Source organism: Numida meleagris, chromosome 2 (assembly GCF_002078875.1).
Source record: "Numida meleagris isolate 19003 breed g44 Domestic line chromosome 2, NumMel1.0, whole genome shotgun sequence".
Classification (NCBI taxonomy): Eukaryota; Metazoa; Chordata; class Aves; order Galliformes; family Numididae; genus Numida; species Numida meleagris.
This window is the reverse complement of record NC_034410.1, coordinates 92405464-92427676: the sequence shown is the minus strand read 5'-3', so window position 1 is coordinate 92427676 and position 22213 is coordinate 92405464. Positions and strand designations below refer to the sequence as shown.

At 35.0% G+C, this 22213-nt stretch overlaps 1 protein-coding gene across 1 annotated transcript in view; it reads left to right on the top strand.

The window, feature by feature from the left end:
• The window catches only part of DOK6 (docking protein 6), a 262715-nt gene that overhangs the window by 131537 nt on the left and 108965 nt on the right, over positions 1–22213 (top strand). Inside the window, exon 4 of the mRNA XM_021386341.1 lies at positions 19815–19934. Within this exon, the coding sequence (XP_021242016.1) occupies positions 19815–19934 (120 nt within the window). The remainder of the gene's footprint in view (positions 1–19814; positions 19935–22213) is intronic.

Here is a 22213-nt window from a genome sequence, read left to right as displayed (position 1 = left end):
TACTGATTGTCTCACTGTGCTTACATCCACTATTTGGTCTCCGTAAGCATTCAGCAAACATCAATTAATGTCAACGGGTGCAGCTGTTTCCACATGGAGGAATTCAGTGACACTCCTTTGCTTCACACGCACTTCCATGTCAGACGCCATTCTGTGAGACTGCCCCTCTGCTGCCATCTGTCACACGGCATCAACAGGTAATGGAATATTGGTGGGAAGGTTCAACCTCTACTGCCATACCACCAACATCTGCCTCTGACATTTTGAGCCAACATCAGTACCTCCAATACAATAGGCATTACTTTCAGAGCAGCCCTCATATATCTTTGTGTGTATACATGCATATACACGACACATACACTATGTACATGTAGTGTAATGTAACTTGTAGATTATGCCTTGTATGTTTAGAATTTAAACAAAAATGTATATGGAGTTTTAAGACTGAAAAGCGAATGGCATACCAACATACAGTTGAAACTAGAGCAAGAGCCTGTCTTCTCTGCCTTGATTAATCCATCCCACATTGAGTCGTACCTTTTATTGAATAATGTGTTCCAGGGGCCTCTGCTGTGCTAGACACTTTGCAAGAGAATTGAATGACACCTATCTTTTAAGAAGTTTGTTGTAAACCCAGGAGAAAAAAGTTTAGTTTCTTTCCTAGACTTAGACTATCACCTGGCACAACAAAACAGAATAATGTGCATTTTTATGTTTTCAAATCTACTACTTCCTATGTTCTTCAATTACAACTTAACAATGTTAAAAATGTTCTTGTGAAAATGAGATTTAAACAAGAGTTTTTCATTGGAAATATAGGCAGGACTCGAGAGCCTATGTAATTATTCCAGAGTAGTTTTCTGCCCCAGGCTTTTGGACTACTGTCTCCCATCAACATGATAGAACAACCCTTGATGCCAAAATCCTTGATTCTTCAGTATACTGCCAGGTAGGCAGTCAGAGAGATTGGGTGGATTTCTGACAGCGTGTTTACATCTTAATGAATCTACATTTAGTCAGAGAAGTCCCATCCATCTCTAGGAATAATGCTTATAGGAACAAATCATCACTGCCTTGATACTTATGCTGTAAAACCTTGCAGAAGTGTTAGCAGCTTATTAAGATATGTCATCTGCAAAGGGCTGTATTTTTCTATGCCTGATGAAGAGCTGGGTCGATAAAGAATTTTGTTGTTATGTCCTTGTATCTAGATACAACCAGTCATTGCTCTGCTGCCAAGCCAGCCTGCTGCAAGCCAGTTCTGGTCTGTAAATAGTGCAGCTTTGTCTTAGGAAGGCGTCAAGTCTCTGCACATTTACTCCTCTTCTCATCTGGTTTGCAATGGAGTCAAAATAGAAATCTGTCCACTCGCTTGTACCATAGAACATGATGCTAGACTTGTGATGAGGCAAGCCATGTTCTGTGGTACTATTTGGGCTTTAGAGTTAGCTTTCTCTACCTCTGTTTACAGCAAGCATACCTAGGACCCACAGAACATGCAATTTGGTAAGGAAATATTGATGCATTGAAGAACTTGTGGCAAGTAAGTAAGTTTAAGTCAATCCTATTTAACAGTATATCGCTTACTTTTTGTCTTTATATATATATATTAATTAATTATCAGGACTATCACTATTAAGACTCTTGGGTTTCAAACTCAGCTACTTGCTTTATTATCAATCACTCAAATTCCTTATCCTGTCACAGTCTGGTTTCCAGGAAGGTACTGCGATATCATTGACTCTGTCTTAAGATACCAACATAGAAGTACATAGATTGTAGACTTCCAATTTTTTTCCTTTTTTTTCCATTATTTTCCCTTTCTTTAACTGTAATAGTAGGTACAAATATTTAATTCATGTCTATCTGACAAACTGTATTGTGTCTGAGCATATTTCTATTTCCTTTACCTTTGGGATCATTGGTGTAATATCCTACCTGCTCTCCACAAGTTTGCCTGCACTGGAGTAGAAGCCAGATATCGTCTTAGATAAAAAGGCTTCTGCTCATCTGTGTGGAATATAGGCCACATCTCTTGGGATATGTGAATATATATCACCCTGTAAAATAATGTGACTTCTGTGGTTCCTGACCTCCCCTGAGAATAGTGTACATTTAGTGACAGCACAAAAATCATGACATTAATTTATAGATTGAATCTGGAGTATTGACAGATGATGTATGACTGGCTGAGCCTAGGGAGAGTTCAATGAATAACATGATAATTTACTGCTTCAAATGTGAAACACCAGATCTATTTTTCATTCTCTGTCACTACTCAGCTTGAATTACATTTGGCTACTTACAGTGTGTAAGGTATATGGGACTGATAGCAGATTAACTGTTTCAACACTTTTAGAACACTTTCCTTTTGGAATGAAGACAAGCTAATAAGAATAGCATGTGTAAATGAGTACAGAAAGTTTTGTGTGCTACTACTATGTACTTAACCATGTGTTCAGCATGGGATATTCTAATTCATATGCAGTCTAGACATGAATATTTCAGACAAATTTGTGCATATTACAGAAAAAAATATTTTTTCATTGTCCATCTGTCTTCATATCATTTTGGGTTGTTGCTTGAATTCTACTGCAAATGTACTGTTACTATCAGCATTAAAACCCTAGTGGACTGTTGAACAATCAGAGTCATATCTGCTGTCAGAGTGATCTACAGAGCTTATAAATTTGATGTTTGCTGCTAGCTGGAAGTGAGAACTAAAACAATTCTGAAGACTGAATCATGTGTGAAACTACTACAGGTATACATACAGTAATAAGGAAAAGTGAAATTTTATGTGACTTCTGGCCATATGTAATCTCTTGAGCAGTATTTAATGGTAAACATACTGAGCTATGATTTAAGAACAGAAGCAAACAAATTTTGCACAGAATCAATTCTAAAATTCATCAGCTTAAAATTTTCATTTTTCCTGTGTTTGAAAAGGCTACCACATCTATAATTTGTAATGTTCTCCAAATAAGAGTAGAAAATGTGCTTACTTTAGAAAAGTGCAGTAAGCTTTCTAGTGAATAATAGTGGCATCATATCCTCCTAAACTCTTTTTGTCTTTTGCATTTTATGTATGCTTATTATCTGGAGAAGTAGCCAATTCTTTTGTGAATTTTATACTTTATTTTTTTGTGTGTTTGTCTTTTAAAACTTCAAATCTTTCCCAATAGTTGTCCATCAATTTTAAATCTTACCAGGACTATTTTCTGAGAGTAGTCTATCATTATTGTAGTTGGAATCTTGTTCTGGAGATTCAACTAGAGTGTTTCATTACTCTTCATATCCAGGGCTGATGTTTTGGTGGTGCTTTTCCTCCTGTCAATAAAGATTTTAAATTCAACTACTTAATGGTCTCTATGGCCAAGGCAGCCACCAATCACCACTTCACCCATGAGATTTTCTCTGTTAACAAAGAACAGATCTAAGAGGGCAGCTTGCCTCATCAACTCCCTTAGTACCTCTACCAGGAAGTTATCATCAAGCTGTTTTAAGAATCTCCCAGAGCTGTTTGTATCAGCTGAATGGTGTTCCCAGTTAACATCTGAGAAGTTGAGGTCCCCTATAAGAGCAGGGGCAGTTGATCTAGATGTCTCTAGTAGTTCCTTAAAGAATAATTCATTGGTGCCATCATCCTGGCAGGGTGGTCTGTAACAGACTCCTTTAATGGCATCCCCTTTATTTGCTTGTCCCTTAATCCTTAACTAGGGGCTCTCAACTGCATCACTGCCAACTGACAGCTCCATGCAGTCCAGCCCCTCCATTGCAGACAGTGTCACCTCCCTCTTTGCCTGTCCTGCCTTTCTCTTCTGAAGAGGCTGTAACCATTCATCACAGTACAACTTTCACGGGACTCTTCCTACCATGTTTCATTTATGACAATGACATCAAGCTCTGGAACTGAGCCAAGACTTCTAGTTCTTGCTTGTTCCTTGTGCTGTGTGCACTGGTGTAGAAGCATTTCAGATGTGCCCAGCATCTCATACAGCAGACTGAAGTGTCTCACTAGCACACAATCCCCCTGAACGTGTTTTCTGTAACTACAGTTCAGTTACATTTACAGTGTTTACATAATCAGAACAGAGGAGTAAACCTTTTAATTCTAGAAAGGCTTTAATTTTCAAATTTCTAAAGTGTGTCTGCTTTTTAAGTTTTGTTTTAAGCAATTCCAACTGCAGCTAAAGCTGCTTTGCAAGTTATTCTGAAGTTAAAACTAAAGTTTGTTAATGGAATTAATACCAATAGAGGGAAGCGGTTGACTGTACAAGTCTTTGAAGTTGCATTTTCTTTAGACAAGTAGTTAAATCTGTTCTTCAATACTAAGTAGTTTTGAAACTTAGAAAGTAGTGTATTGCCTTGAAAATAAGGCAAGCGGTGATAGCAAATATATTAATTTTCTTACTCCTGCTGAGATAGCTATCATTGGTCTGAAAACATTCAAAATACATGAAATTTATATTCTTATTTTTTGTCTTGGATTCTGTATCATTTTTGTTTTATATCTATTTGTACAGGTTCCAGAAAGTAGAATCAACATTGTACTAGGTTTAAGTTTTGCAAATGTCCCTTGCATCAAACTTGCATTGCTGTTCAGTGGCTTTGTATGGCAGTTCACAGTCCATTCAGGCAGGTTTTAGATTGGATATTTTTTTTCTTAATTAAAATCAACCAAACACCCATTTAAATTCTTGTGTATGCTATGATGAAGGGAAAATCAACAATTCTTTTCAGAAAAGTAGCATAAATACTTCCAAACTGTGTTCATGTTTTTCTTCTAGAACATGCTTGTATAATAGGCTGGCACATGTTAGGAGTTTGAGCTTCGTATTCAGTAAAGTGCGTACGACATGTATTAGTCTTCTGATGTCATATGAAGATTTGAGCCTTACTTTGATGTGAAAGCTATTTATTCATTAGAAGTTTGAGGAATCTTAGTCTGCTTCTGAATGATGGAAACCTAGATCCATTTAGTTTCTGGAAAGCGTTTCATTTTGAAAATGTAGGACGTTTCTTAGTCTTTCTTGAATCTGTTTCTGGACTAAATTTTGCTATTAATTTCTTTGAAAACCATAGCAGCATAAAGTAACTTATATTAGACTATGACTTTATGGGGCAGAATTGAGGACTAACCAACGTGCACATAAAGCTGTAAAATGGATAATCTCAAATTCCTTGTTTGTTTTTTAAACCAGGCCTTTCCTTAAAAATGTGTATAGTTCTAAATTTAAAATTCAGACATAACATTATTTTCCTATTGATGAAGCCATAAAAACAGATCTATTATAAAGCATCCTTTGTTTCTAAACTAGGCATTATTAAAAATAATCCACAATAAAGGAGAAAAAAATAAGCTTGCTGGCTAACAGAAGAATAAAACAAATTTGGAATTGGGAAAGGGAACTGAGGCTGCTGACAATGTGATCATTTGTCAACGGTTTATGGGCATTCGTCACGGATGTGGAATGCAAAATATGATGCGGAATACCAATAACTGAAAATCATAAAACCATGACACCATCTGATCATATTCCGCATAAGATCAATGCCTCAGAAATACATAGTATCTCTGTTTTAAAAAATGGGAAGTTCTTTGTAAAATGTCCTGCAAAGCACTCTTTGGAGTGCTGCAGGAAATTCAAGACAGTCATTTCCATTTCAGAATGGTACTTTTCTGTAACAATGTAAGTTTGTGTATTTCTTTCAAGTTTTTCATTGGGCAAATGTTTCAGTAGCAAAGCATTTCATTTCAACTTCAAGGGAAAAAATAAAATCGTTCCTGTAGCTGAAGTTTATATTCCATAAATAAAACACGAAGTCAATTATACAACTGTTTTTTCTGCCTGGATTGTGTTATGGATAATTTTAACTGAACCTAGAAACTGAAATAATCAAATTAGGGAATTTTCTCTGGGCATATAAAATGAATATGGCAAGTAAATGTAAAATGAAAGAACATTTGCATGTACTAATGGACAAGCCTCTAGATAATTAAGCAAACCTGTCTAGGAAAGACAGGTACCTAAACTTAGCTATAGCTTACAGTCACCTGTCTGAAAGAATGAGAATTGAATTTTAAAAAAGTATGTGACATTTCTCTCTTTTATTCTCTCTACTGAGGAGAAATTAATGCAAGAAACTCAGAAAGCCAATGTCATTTCAAAATGTTTTTGCTCAGTAACAGTGTGAATGTTTTCCAAGTGTAGTACAATATCCATGACATCTGTGTGATTCAGGAAGTAGTGCTCCCAGCATGTCACTGGATATATCGATGCTTTTCCATTAATAAATGCTATCCTTGCTGCTCTTACTCTTCTGAAATGAAGTACAAGTCAGTATTCTACAGATGCATAACTATTCTGTATTATGTTGGTCTGTGTGACTTCAGTGTCTACTGAGTACTAATTTCTTGCCTTATGGTATTTCAAATTGTCAGTCGTACTTTTGTCTGAGAAGTATTTTGCAGTCTATAGAAACATAACTTAGTTGAAAACGTAGTTTATTGTGACTTAAGTCCAACCAAACAAACTACGACTTAGCCCTTTCAACAGCCCTGTTCTTCTTGATGTTTGGAGATTTCGTCAGATTCATATCTTTTTCATATCAAAGATTACCATTTTAGTTTTTCACTCATGTTAGACAATAAGGATAATATCTTGATTTCTAAATGTTTAGTTTTACAATCTGTGATCATATAGCTCTGGAAAATCTGAATAGGATTAGGAAGAAGCTACAAGAATAGTTGTGTGTTTCTTCATGTCATTTTTGTCAAACTACTGTGTAGTCAGTTTTTATCTTTGTTCTTGCTAAATTATGAAAATAGTAATACTCCTTGACTTACTATGTTTAAATTATTTTAATTTTGTGAGATTGTCATACATCTTTAATGTTAGCTTCTTTTCTGAATGAATCAGATGACAGCAGTAAAAAAATGTTTGTATCTTGATGAAGATTGTTATGAACTCTAAATAAATTAATACTGTCTTTAATGAATGTCTTGAGGGAGAACCACAAACATATAACTCTAAATTATGTCATTCATTCCAGTTTGATTTTTTTTACTTATAAGCATTATACGTGTATTTGTCAATACAAACCTGGGTTTTCATGAGGGTCACATTAAAGGAGTAAAAGAAGATGCTAATTTTGCGTTTTTCTAATGTAAACAGAGATTTTCCTTCCTTCTAGCTCACTGAAGGTCCAAAATTTCCTCAAAAATTTCACTATCATTTTTATAATACTTTTCTTTTATTCATGCTTAAATATATGAACTGTTACAGTTCTATTCTATTCTGTGTCAAGGAAACTGATATATTCATTAAGTTTAAAAGTAAAATAATAGAAGTGGATACCTCTGGGCTTCTTTCCAAAATAATGCCTGTAATGTCATAACCTCAAGAGTGGTTAATTGAAGTTCTTGCTTTGTATTGAAGTCAGATCTGTGTCTTATGTGTCAGTGTTTGGCTTTTTGGCTTTAGGTTTGGGTGGTTTTTTTTGTTATTTTTAATATATCTGTGTTTTTTCATTTATTTAAAACACAATATGTCATACTTCTCTAAGTTATATTTTAGTTATCCTCGTCTTTACTGAACTCATGATGATGTATTTAAAAATCTAATCCATTGCTTTGTGTCAAATGAGATTAGTAGATTTTGTCTATTTGTGCCAAATATGAGGTTATGAGGTTGTTCCATTCCTTTTTCTTCCCAGAATGCAGACATTTTTTCTCATCCCTAAGAGAAATATCAGAATTTGTTAAGAGCAAAACAGTTGGCTAAGAATCCTTTGTTCAGAATTCAGAAGGTATCAGAAACAAATATCTTTTGGAATATTCACTTTCTGAGTTGTCTTCAAGCTACCATGGAACAAGAGTAGTTAAAGCATTTAAAAGAAAATTAAAGGTTACACTCTAGAACCAGCAGGAAAAGGTTTATTTTTGTTAGTTTTGTTTGTGTATCAAAAATAAACTTTTTTTAAACTTGACTTTTTTCAGTTTGAAATTACCAGAATCAGGCAGGAAAAAAAAAAAAAAAAAAACAAAAAAAAAACCTGATTCTCTTTTTCCTCACCGAAATACAGAAGAGGAAGGAAAGTGGATGCCTTCTGCAAAATCTTTAATTTAGTAAAATTGCTCCCAACTTAAATTTTTTAAACATAAAATGTATAAACTATTAGTGATTATGCTTTTTGGAATTGAACTTTTACAAATCAATCCATAAAGATTGCTGGCCAAAGATTCCACTACCCCAAGTGTGAAGTAGTTTAATTTCATCTCAGAAACAGAAGAAAAAGAGGTTTAATATGGGGTTTAAAAAACATGACTGAGTTAACTTAAATAGTAGTAGGATTTAACATGAACAATTCTAATTTGATTAAAATACACTCTGAATTAGTATAATAGTAACTGTGACATTTTCCTTTCACCTGCTAAAAATACTGTATAGAACAAAAAGAAAATATTTGCATCAGAAATTCATAAATCCAGCCAGTTTAAAATTACATTAAGCAATCTGCACCCTCAGTAAAGATTTTCTTTGAGTATAGTTTTGATGATACTACAGTTTTGACATCAATATGCAAGCAGTCTTTGTTAAGCTGACTATCTGAGAAAGCCACATTTGTGCAATTTTGTTAGGTCTAGTTACTTGCCTGTTACAATCATGCTTGATTATTCCTTTCTGAAAGTAAAAATTAAATCACCACCTTTATGTTTTAGCTTTAAGGATTCTGTGCAAAGACATATTTGTGTAGATATTATGAAAATGTGAAGAATAATAAGTGCCTGCCTTATTATGCCGCTTAGCTGCTCTAGTAGCAATGGTATCAAGGAAAAAAAATAATTAAAAAAAAATCAGATTCGTTGGTTTATGGCTAAGTTAATAAACCATCCATTACTCTCACATATCCCAACATTGAGAAGATACATTTTTGCAATTTTGTTTAAAACAGCAGAGCTAGGAGTGCGGCGTAGTTTCCAATCAGTAGAAATAGTAACATTCAAAGCATCCTCATTTAAAAGTATTAGTATAAAAAGCAAGGAAAAGCATATTGCACCATAAATATCAGACTTTTGCTTGTTTGATAAGTATGTGCCTATGTTAGATTACTCCTTTTTAAATGTCAGTGTTCAGTTTTCTCATAACTACTCTTAATAACTCCTTTTATAATTTCTTATCCAGCTTGTTCTCTCCATTCTAAAGTTATCAGCCAGGGAGAACTGTATTTGAATTTAGTTTAAGTTATGGGAAATCCCAAAGAGGTTATTTACTGGTGGTCCAAGTGAGTATCACAGAAGAACAGTCTTTGCTAGTGTTTGAATCTTGGCCATCCATCTGTTCCATAAAGGAGAGAAAGTAAGTCTATCCCTTGTCCTGCAGCAATGTGTGTGCTTATAAATCAGTTCACAAGTAAGCTGTAAGTGGGAGATTGGTCACCAGTGTGCATAAATTACAGTTTTCTCTTCGGATACTGTTTTTCGCTGTCACTGGCATCCTCAGTTTTCAAATCTAAGCCCTAAACTTTCTGTGCAGTTCTCACTTTGTTTTGTTCAAAATATTAAATTTAAGCATTCTATATACATTTATGATAAGTTGTTTACCGTTCAATAAAGAGGAAAGATTTGAAATAAAGCAATCTTTCATCAGTGAGTCTCATGGCCTTAAGCCATGATTCACCAGAGTTCTTGAAGTTTCACATTATTTATTCATAGTGTGTTTTCTGAGGTTAAATTCATCAAGACTTACTCTGATTTTCTTGGAGGAAAATGGGACGCAATTGAATATGGGTCTATTTGCTGGTTTTTGTTGTTGCTGTTGTTTTTCTTACTGAATCTTAGATGTCTTTCATTGAAATTTGAAAAAAGTGAAGAAAACTTCTTATTAACTTCGTGAAAGTTGGTATTCTGAGTTTCATTTTAAAGCAGAATGCTTCCTCTGAAGTCTCAGAGAGAATCTATGTCTCTCTTACTTAAGGTTATGTTGGTAAAGATATCAGTGATGTGTGTTGAAAATCAGAATTCTAAACTGGTAACTTATATACAGTTTTATTTTAAAGCCTTTTATTTGCAGTAAGCTTTGCCTGATTGGAAAATGTGAATGTTCTCAGTGTCCTATTTTCATAAGATGTTTTCTTCAATTGAGATTATATTTAGGTATTTGAGTCATAGGGATTCATTTCATTCTGAGAATGAAAGATAAGCAGGAGGTGTAAAATGAGAGTAAGCAACGTGTGAATAATTGGTAATAAAGCCACTTTTTTTTATTCAAATTCTGTAGATAAAAAAAAAAAAGAGAGAGAGAAACATTTGTGCTAATAACAGGCATGCTGAGATAGTGAGGAAAGTCTATCTTTTGTCCTCCTCTTGAATCTAACTTGTAGGATAAAAAAAACAAATTAGCGTGCTAACTCCTAACACAAGTGAAGAATGTCTCTTGACACAGTTTCACTGCAAGCAATAACAGTAAAATACAGCACCTACAGTGCAACACTCCCACATCCTCAAGCCTCCCATCAACACCTGGAAAGTTAGTTCCTCTCAAGTGAAAGATTATCTCATACAGCTCAGGAGATCCTTACTCTTTGTAACCAAAGACCAGACTGGGGGAGTCAGAGCCAGGCTCTGTCATATACAGTATTTTCCCTTCTTTGAAAACTTGACAATAACAATGTAAATAAATAAACAGGCTGGGGTCTCACAGTTTTGCCAGCTGATTTGTCCCCTCATTCGTGTATTAGTATTCCTAATATTTGGAGAGAGATTAAAATTCTGGCAGTTTTAAAAATAAAAACTCAGGAACATCAGTATCAGCTGCAACAGGCTGCCCAGGAAAGTGGTGGAGTCCTCATCCCTGGTGGTATTTAAGAGATGTGTGGATGTGGCACTAAGGGGCATGGTCTAGTAAAGAGCCGTGGTAGGTAGGGTTGGTAATTAGACACGGTGAGCATGAAGGTCTTTTCCAACCTTGATGATTCTATGATTCTTTAGATACTAAGTATAGACTGTGCAGCTTTTTAGGTGCTTTTCTTTTTTCTTTTTTTCACTAGTACCCAATTAATATCTTCCAGGAATAAAACAGAAGACAGAGAGTCCTCTCCTGATAATACTTAGTTCTGTCTGAAAGTAAAATTTTATGCAATTGAATGTCAAATAGAACAGTGTTATGATCTTGGAGGTAATATCAGTCAGAAGTTGGTCACAATTGCTATAAATCAGTTTCTTTGCGCTTCCAGTGTCTTAAAATCCTGGTTACCAACTCCAATAATAGCAAGGAATCACTTCTTCACATCACTGGCTTTAGGGTTCGTGGCAAAACACTTTTTTTCTTGGATCTCAGGAATGGAAGCACAGAAAGAAATAATATCGTTTAGTCAGAGAGATTCCAAAGACTTCCTAGTCTCCTACTAGTTATCTTCCTACTGAGTTAATGCAGAAGATACTCAGATGGCTGGAGTGAAAATTGTGTGGTCAAAGATATGTGTCATGGTTTTATGACTTTTGTTATAGGTATTCCACATCATAACATCATGTAGTGCACTGGGAATTAAAGAGTTAATGCTCTAGTACCGTGGACTGCTGATTTTCCAGGTACCTGGTTCTCAGAAGAGAAAAAAAACTACATACCTCAGAGGGCTTTTGTGTTCAGAGGGAAAGATCTCACAAGAACTCCTCACAAGTCACGAGACATTTTGTTTTTTTGCTGCCCAGGACTGCATGTTCCCCAGCTGTTTCTCTTTCAGTTCTTAGAGTAAGGCTTTCAGTTTGGGACACTCTCTCTCTCATTTTATTTGATTTGTTAGCCTCAATTGCAATTATATTGTATTATATTGTATTGTCTTGCATTCCGATATCATATTTTGTAAATTAACTTTCCTCCTCAGATTGTTGCCACTGTTCTGTTTTTAGGCCCATCTCCTATCTCCCTACCCTTCCCCCTTTTCCCCTTTCCTGGGGCATGGGTTTGTGGGCTCCCTGCCCCATTAGTCATGTAACCAGGCCAAAGCGGCCTGTAAACCGTCAACAACCCCCTGCCCCCGTTTTTTGGACCTGTGGGCCTGTGGGTCTGCTGTCCCCCTGTCACAGACACAGATCTAGAGATAACTCCGTGACAAAGAGCAATGAAGCACGTAGTGACAATGGTGCATGTTTTTTCTCCTCTATGTGGAAACAAGTCATCACCACTTTGATTATGTATGTGAAAATTATACTACTAGAATTATTTACCTTATCGAATAGAATTTCTTATTTTCAATCCGTAAGATTTGTGACTACTTCAAATGTATGACTGAATATTAATAGTGAATCAAACCTTAGCACTACTAGTAGTTTCTTTGAGTATAGTTTCTCTTACTGGGTGTAATGTGAATACTTGACAATAGGAGACAAGGATACTTCAGATTTTCCACATATTTAAGAAAAAGACCCTTTAATTTTCCCATGTGAAATAAAAGTATTGTAGGAGTAAACTAGATTTGAAATAGTATGAAGTTTTAAACCAGACAAATGCCATTGCTGACTGCCAGTCACAGAGTAGCTGCATAAGTTGATGTGATAGCATCTTCTGCATGTTATGTTGGTGGTGACAGATCCTTTTTGGACAGTTGACTGATGGTGTTTTTGACATTCCCACTACAGACAAGCTGCCTGAGGTTATTTTACTTTCATGCCATTGTCATTTGACGTTAGTAACTGTTGAAACAGGTATGAATTGACAATCCTGGGGAACTGTCGAATTCCCATGCCAGATTCTTGTAGCTGGCCTGTTAGTTTCAGTCACAATGCAAATGTTTCCTCTTTGTTCAGGCAGGTTTTCATGATTCTTTCTTTGCACTTGAAAGCAAGCTTGAATTGAGGCAAAGGTTGCCAGGGATATTTTCAAGTAATGATGCTCTGTCAGCTCACTGTTGTTTTGTTGGCCATACTAATGCTTGATAAATATTTATGGCGTAATGAAAAGCACTAGTCCACAGTGTGAAGTAATATACCCATTCTGTAAGGGTACCTAGAAATCTAACCTCAAGGACTAATTAATCGTAATGGCATTTTATTTCTGGAATGCCATCATTTGTTTCTGTAGGACTAATCACTGAATAATGCAATGTTCACTTTATTTCAGAGTGGAAAATGGCTATATGCCTAAAGAGGAAAAATATAAAAATAAAAATAAAAAACAAGAACAGGAGCAAAAAAGTTACATTAGTACTAGCAGTGAGCAGAGGAAATCACTTACTAACTATAAGTGATTAATTGTATCTCTTCATTTTCTCATATATTCACTTTTTTTGTAGCAATTGAGCAAGAAAGTTCTTTTTTTTTGTATGGAAACCATGTTCTAAAGCAGCATTTCATTGTTTCCTACTGTTGTAACTGGTTACAGTCTACTAGTCAACTGTGTGTGGCATTTCTGAGTTTGAAAGAAGGGTGCACATTCACCTGGAGCGTTTCCTTTGCTATTGCTGTGCATGGACTCTTGCAGTCCTAGAGCCATTGTGATGAGGTTGGCATATTAGCTAGCTTTGCAGTTAGTAGCAGAAGTCCTTAAAAAGCTTTTGATTAATGCTTTTAATACATAGAACACATATATTGTATGTGATTTCATATTGCAACATTTGCATAAGGTATGGTGTCAGTAATTTTTTTTGTTGCGCAAAACTGCTCTCAGAAGAGTCAGTCTGGTCCTGACTGTTAAGGGGAGATGGTATCCTCTGTATCATATATCCAGTAGCCTGTGTAATGGATGGTATGCTTTCCTTGTCTGATTCATGTGTGTGCACTGGAAAGAAGGAGCAGTGTAGATAAGAATGTGGATATTATGTGCAAATAAAGTGCACTATAGTGAAAAAGCTTAATGGAAGATAACAACAATATGATAATTTTTTTAAATACCATTAATGCCTTCAAAAGCATTCACATAATAAATTAAGTGTTTATATTAAAGACAGGATAGTAGTCACTGTGGTGTCTGGGTGCTGGCTAATCAAGATGACACTTGATCAGACTTTCAGAAATGAAATTTTCAGAAAAATGTCAGTTTTCACATACCTGGGGAACTACCAGGACACACCACTGGCCATTTGCAAAAACACAGATACCTGCATAGAATAAAATTAGTGGAACCCTGTCTGTGATGTATATTGTAGCATCGCTGGTTGAGTTTGGACGATAGTTAGCAGAAATATCAATAAATATTTATTTTCTTAATTGTTATTATTAACAGTGCTACCCTCATGCCAAAACAATAGTAGGAAAATAAGTCTCTTTTTATATAGCCCTTAGACTATGTCTTCACTCAGTTAAAAAAAAAAAAAGCCCTAGGAAAATATACCAGTGTTTAAAGTTAGGGAAAAATATATGCACATATTCTGTGATTATTTATTTGGATTGATCACTGCATTGTTTAATATTTCCATAATCAAAATTTTTATAATAATAAAACTGAACAGAGGAAGGTAAGTATGTCATAAAACTGCTGGTATATTCAATACTATGCACTCATTTAAATACCTGAAGTACTTAAACATGAATATTCTTACTGTAGTTAAAGAAGAAAGTGGCAAAGGCAAAATAAATTGTGGAATTTTTTCAAAGGCAGTTGTCGTATTTACTTAAAGTTTATTTTTTCACAGCTAGAATAATACATTTTCTGTAAATTAATAAACTCTAAAAATATATGTAATTTTCCTTCATAAACCTTCATATTACTTTTTCCATTACACTTATGTAATAACAAATGAAACTACTACAGGTGAAAAATTCAAGAATCACAGCTCAAGGAAAACACAAAGCAGTTTCCGTAAAGGTGGTATTTGTTGAAACAGAAGCAAAAATTCTGTGTGTGAGTTCCATGTCTCAGATTTTCAAGTATGATTGGCCAATTATTAAACAATTTTAATAAAAAATTTGCTTTCAGAGTTGCAGCTCACTGTCTTTGTTACTACCTAATTGAGAAGCAAGTTTTAGTCTACATACAGACTAATTTTCTGTTCTTTTACACAAAATAGAACTTCTGTTCCCTTCATTACTTCCTATCTGCTATTGAAAAAATGTGTGTCATTCATGCATTACCAGCATTAATCAGTAATGTGTGTTATTACTCAAAACAAGTAATAACCATATGGTCTTCTGAGTAACAATGAAGAAGTAGCCACGTAGAAGTTGCTGTGTATATTGCATATGGCTCAGTAAAGTAGCACAGTTATCCTGTGGGCATTCTGTGGTTGTTTTTTTTTTTCCTATTAACTTCTAATTAAAGTTAGGTGATTTTTAGGAGAGATAAATTGATACACGTGGCTTTTCTGTGCCATCTTTCATTCTTGGTAGATAATATCAGATCTAAGTCCTATTGATATAAACTGGAAACATTTTGCATTTCCATTCAGAGTAAGGATATTCAGCTGGGTTCTTATAAATGTGATTTAGAGGGAAGACAAACGAAAGAATTTGTGCAGAAAATGTTTCAAAAAAAATTAACATTTTAAGATTACACAGTTTGACATTAGGGAAAACCCAAAATTACATGAGTTTTTTTGGGTTTGCGTAAGGACAGTTTCTGTTATCCCCCTCTAATATTGTGCATGTGTTATTTCCAACTTAAATGAATGTAAAAAAATGAGATATCACCAGAGGTCAGGGGGTGTGAAGTTTAGTCCACAAACAAAAGGCTTTCTAAGTAAGGAGTCTGAAGATAGCCACACTTGTAGAAAATACAAAGACATTGAAGGATGGTGAATATATTTATATGTATACTTATGTTTATATTTATACTTACGTATAATACCTATAAAACCACTTCCATCCCCTAAAATATGTTGTGTAGCATGATCTGTTTTAAACATTATGTACTGGAAAAGGTCTTCATTATTACAAATTTATATTTCAAACACCATTTGCTGATATTATTTTATCATTGAGATTGTATCACATTATATCAACAAATGTATTTATCATCCTGTGGTAGAGCTTATTAGGAATGTAGAGTGTCAGTGGCTCGAGTTTATCCCTCTGAGAACAAAAGTGGAAATGACGTATAACCTTAGGCATAACCTGGAAGCTCAGATAAATTGCAGGAAAACATTGCCAATAGCAAGGTGTGTATTTTCAGATAAGAAGTTTAAAGCTGTGTTCCCAAGAATATTTCTTATATAATAACTAGTGCCTAATTAAGGTCTCTCATCAGTTTGCATATTGTTTCACCTCATGACATTTGTGTAACAGCATCACATAAATAAGTTATGAGAAAGGTGAAAATGCAATCATTTTGATTTTTTTTTATAGCTGTGAAAGCATGCTTCACAATTTATCATTCAGTCCAAGAATTGGGTTATCTTAAAAAGAAACTAAATTTTTCTGTGAAAGTACCAGTTACCACTGAAAAGTCAGCATTTACTACCAATAAATTAAATCTATGTACATTAAAGAGAATTTTGCTACTAGTTTTCTGTTGTCTTATTCTACTGTAATATTTCACATTTCTATATTTGCATATAATCAAAATAAATAAGTTTCTTAACAGTGGTATCTCTCTTTAGTGATGTGGTAGCAGTCATTCTTAAAGATTACTACTCTGGCTGATCCATTTATATACTATAAATTATAATATATACATTTTAAAATTCATAAGTAATATTTCATTTGTTACCCGGAAACACAAAGCATTCTAGACTTGCTACAGATGAATGGTGAGCTATGTTACAGATATACACAATGAAAGGAGAAATATGGCTTTAGCTTTGAAAGGTAATTCACCTGCTTCTAAAGAAGATTTCACATGTAAGACAAGGAGAAGGTCTAAGGCAATCCCTTGCAAGTAAGCAATAGCTATCAGGATGCGTTAGTTAAAACTCACTCACACAGTACCCTCATACCCTTGACCTTCCAAACACATTTGCAGATAATGTTGACGCTTCTGACAACATACACAAATCCTCACAGTTCTTTGGGCAGATATTTCAGTTCCGCATTGAAACTGTATTCTCTGTCATATTGAGATGACAGTTGTTGTAAGATACAAATTTTGAGTTATGCATCAATACAGCATAGGTTACAGTCTGTGTTGAAAAATACAGCCGTAATCTTGTAGTGCTTACAGTTAAAGAAGAAAAAGGAAATTCTGTGTGGCAGGTGGGAAATGGGTTAATCTGGGTCTGGTCATCAATGTCTTGCAAAGAAGAAACAGCAGCTTAAATTAAACTGCCACTCTGAAAGGCTGTTTCTGAATCCAAACTTTCAAGATCCAAATGTTGCTGTTAGAAAGAGGCAAGTGAACTGGGAAGATGAAAATTTAAAAAAAAATCACAATAAACAATAAACAACTTGTTTTCCCCAAAATCTGCTGGAATTTTGGTGTGAGAATGTGTATAAACAGAACTTGCTGTTTTAACTTGAGAGTACTATTTTGAATGGATACTGATGTTAAGTGAAATTTGTGGAAATGCCAATACATTTTCCTTTCTCCTTAGATGTTTGGAAAATTGGAAAGGTTTGTTCTGTATATGTTTACCATCATCTCAGTCTACATTTCATAAATATATCCTTTCAGTCTGGACGCAGCACAATGAAATAAAATATAGATTTAAAAAATGTAAAAATATAAAATATTTTTATCCTCCGGGAAAAAATGCAGGCTCTTTATGGAACTATTCACCCTCACAGCATTTTCATTGTTCTGTAATACAGTCTAGGCAAAAATGAAGATGTGAGAGGGAAGGAAACATGGGAGCAGTAGACTATATTTGCACCTGTGTGCTACCAGCCTTTCTGAACTGATTCCCCAGCATTTATCTGCAGCTGGAGTTACTGGGCAAGTCAGCGGAAGCCCTCTCTTGGAGACTACCAATATGCCAGTGCACTGCCCCATCTCTGTGATGCCAGCATATGGCAGTGTGTCTTGTGAAGCCCCATCTGTGGGAAGGTATAATTTATAGGCACGGCTCTGGTTCAGCAGACATCATGAATATCCAAGGAAACAACTAAAGTGGAAAGGGAGGGAAAGCTGGAGGGAAATCTCTTCATGCATGAGCAAAAAATAAGTTCTGGAGCTATGTTTTTAAATGAATTCATCTTATTCCTATTAAAATCCCTAAGTTTTTATTGTTGTCCAGAGATATACCTGCTCTCTCCATGTTTCTGTCAAGGAGTCTGTGCCTGTACAAAAAGTATTAAGGAACAGTATGCTGCTACCTCAATATTTTCATCTTATATACTAAAGTAAAAGTCAGCTGGATGTTACCAAGAGAAAGTTCTGTCTCTTCCCACCAGAAGCTGAGGATATTATTAGAAGACCAACTTTGGGAACCTGAGATAAAGACTGCAAAAAATCAAGAAGGGCTGAGGGGAGTCTCTTGACTTGCAGTGCTCTGAAGAATCCCCGTAAATTGTGTCTCTGTGACAGCAACCATGTTAGTCTCAAAACTCTCCTAATGGGCTCTGTCATTTGAGCTTTCTGTCAAGAAACTCCATCAGCTGACAGAATAATTTAGGAACAATCAATGTCTGGATTAATCAGGGCCCTGAATAAAACAGTTTATTCAAGTGTATCTTGAGGACCTGGAAGAATGACCTGTTTCCCTTTCTTGTCCAGCAAATGTTTCTGCCCTTGCCTAGCCAGGCAATGATTCAAAGACTGTAGCAATTAGACATGGAAAGATTTTGCTTCAATATAAATTTGTACTAATTACAGTGAGTCATCATCACCAGATGCTTCAAGGAATGCCTGCTGTGTTGTTTTTTTTGTTTGTTTGTTTGTTTGTTTTTTGTCTGATCAAATTTCAGCACTGCATTGGAGATATTGTCACCAAAGTATTTTCCAGATGTCCCCAAAAATAGGAATAAAAAAACCCATGGAGATATTTTTAGATGACTGGGATCAACCAGTCCTAAGGACAATGAGATATAGACTATGACAATGGATGCTCATTTTGGGACTAGTGCCCAGACTGCTCTCCAGAAAGTTTCCCTTAGGTGAAGCCTACTCTGCAATAAGAGGCAGTCAGTTTATCTGCATGATTCTTATTAGCTGTGGTTTCATGCTGTGTGAACGCCAGTTTGAGACATTTGTTTGACCAATGCCAGAGATTTTGTGACATTAAATTTGGAAGTGGATAGCATGAGGCTGGGTGTGCAGAGAAGCTATTGTACTGTCTCAGGAGGAATTCATATCTAGGTAGATTGACAGATAGGGAGCACTCAGATGTAGATCAGTGGGGTGCAAAGAGGACTGAGAAAGGAAAAGGAGGTTTTGAATTGTTATACAAAAGTTCCAACTAACGACCACATTGCTACAAGACCAGAAGTAGGTGAGCAGAACTGAAACAATTCCTTATTCTGACTATCTTGACAGGACAAGCATAGGCATTCAGTACAGCAAAGATGGAAAATTTGTTTTTAAAGAGCTTCCTATTGCTGTGGTTTCCTTAGGTCCTAGAAAAATGCTCTAGAACCTTTTTAAAAAAAGAAAGTCTTTCAGTAGTTCAAATTTAGCTAAAGAGCAGTAAATGCTATTTCAGATATTATATCCAATGTTTTTCTAAATTACATTTTTCTTTCAAGGAGGCTTTCTAGAAAGACTGCCTTGAAGACTCACTTATTCTTTCTCTTTTAAGTTAACTTCACTTCCTAGCCCCGAATTTGAAAATGAGAAATTCAGTCCTAATATTCAGAACTCTTATATAGGTTCATAAATCACTGCAAAGAAACAGATGTGAAACAGATGTTACTAACTCAAATTAGTTTGTAAGAAGTTAGTGGGTTTTCACCCTTTTTTGAGTAAATTGTTAACATTATAATTTAAATATTTTTATTATTTTTCCAGAACTAGAGGCAGAAGAATGGTGCAAACATCTTTGCATGGAGTGTCTAGGAACCAGGCTTAATGATATAAGTCTTGGAGAACCGGATTTGCTTGCTGCTGGAGTCCAGAGAGAACAAAATGGTAAGTAACTCTGTAATTGCTCCTATATGAGGTATTAGCTTATGCCCCACGTTATCTTTGCTAGTGTTTGTGTATTTGTGTGGATTTTTCCTGTTACCTAAAAGTAACTAATTAGTAACAATGCATTCGGATGTCTTTTCAATGCTTAATCATTTTTTTTTCCCACAAATAAATGTGTTTGAATTCTATACCAAATAGAATTTTATGTTTTCATTGTGGATGGCAATGACCTTTCTGGTTGTGAAACAATATATTCTGTACAGTGGAAAAAAATAGTAGGTATTGTTCACAGCCTTTAAAAGACAGATGTGAACATTACAACAGCACCTTGGACTAGAAAACTCATACTTGCTTTAAACTCATACCTGTCTGGAATAATGAAAAATCTACATCTAAATGATGTCAATTAGAGGTGGAAAGGACAATGGAATATTCTAGTCAGCACTAAGTCAAGCTTGTAAGTCTTTGGAACATAAATTTAGATACATGTCCAGAAAGGCTGCTAGTGGGTGCAATATCCAATAACAAAAGAAATTCTGTGATTATCCTGTCACTTATTTCCTATTAATGAACAAGAGCGCAAAACCAAAATGTGCTCATCCGTTCCTCTTTAAATTACAGCACTCAATAATTATTACTGTACTGATGCTTTTATAAAATCCGATAGCTTTTAACAAAGTAATAAAACAAACTGACTCAATGTTCATAATGAAACAAGCCAACTATCATTATAAACAAAATGACATAATTAAATTAAAGAATGAATAGCACTGTCAAATATATTTTATTAATTTCTTAAGATATTCCAGACATCTCTGAACCTAATAACATAAAATGTACAGAAATCCTCAGGAAATTCTATTCAAAGATCAGTTATTATTCTTTTGCAATTTAAAGGGTGTTGAAATGTTTGTGAAATTGTTTCCGGAATCACAGGATTTAATTTGTGTCTTGTTTTAGCTTTCCACTTGTCTCAAGCTGTCATACAAGTATAGAAAGAAAAGCTACTAATGTAGGAAAGAGATAATGATCAGATACCACTTAAAGCATCTTATCCACTATACGCTTGTAGGTATAAAACTTTTATGTGTACCTTTGAAGAGAGAACTATGTGAGCAGGTGAAGTTACTTCATGAATTAGGTGGGAAATAAATCTCATGAAAAGTCTCTGATGTGAGCAGAAAAATAGCTTGAAAATTCTTAAGCACTTTCTGCAGTGAAATCATGTAGTGTCCAGCAGTTTTCAGACATGGGTAGTAAATACTCCATCTTGTCCTTTAAAGGGAGAGATCCAGTTATACACATGACCTCCAAAAGACATAGGTTAGTTCTATTGGGTGAACTAGTCTTAATTCAATTCCTTCAGTGTAGAATTAATTGCATGGCTCCCAGCCAGCATATATGAACATTATTAGCATCTTTATTGTTCTAAGTAAGTAAATGAAAGGAAACAAAGCATGTACTTTTTGTGCATATCACATGAATAAGAATGCATGGAGGTTAGAATTAGCCAGTGGCTGTACACTTATCATCCAATATTTGAAGAACATCCTCTACTAAACCATTAGTTACAGTATCTCAGTCAAGTAATTCTGATACCTGTCTGCTTCCTTCCCACATCCTCTTGATGCACAACTCGACTTTTTAATAAGCATGTTTGAAATTCAAAGTTGTCTCCTTAGTTGTCTTGTTCTGGAAGTAAAGTAAATTCTGGTTTGGAAGTGTCTTTTAATCAATTTGAGAGGAGAATACAGAGAAATTCATAAGAAGTCTTTTTTTTTTTTTTCATTTAGGTGTGCTGTAGGAGTTTTATTTAAGGATTCCTTAGGAAAAGCCAGTCAACTGGAACGGTGACTTCAGCTCAGTGTAGTTATCTTATTCTGCAAACTTGTCAGTATCAATCTCTGCATGACAGTTTCATGAAAAAAGGTGACTAATAGGAGGATGGAATCATTTGGTGAACTCTAATAAAAATTTCAAATTTATTTTCTTGCACAATTTCCTCATTTTTATTTGTATGTGTTCCTTGTATAGTTGACTTTGTCCTAATATTTTTAATACACTATGTTCTTCATCTGTCCAAGTGTACCAGCTCCACAGATTGCACTCTCATAGAGACTATAGTATCAGTGGGTTTGCAATTTTAGATTTTCTTTGACATTTTAAGGGCTAAAAGCAATCGAGTAATAGTGTTATAATGTACTGCTTAAATCTCTGTGATATGACAGGGTGTTAACACCATTAATCCCAACAGAGTAGGTGTTAATCCAATCCCACTG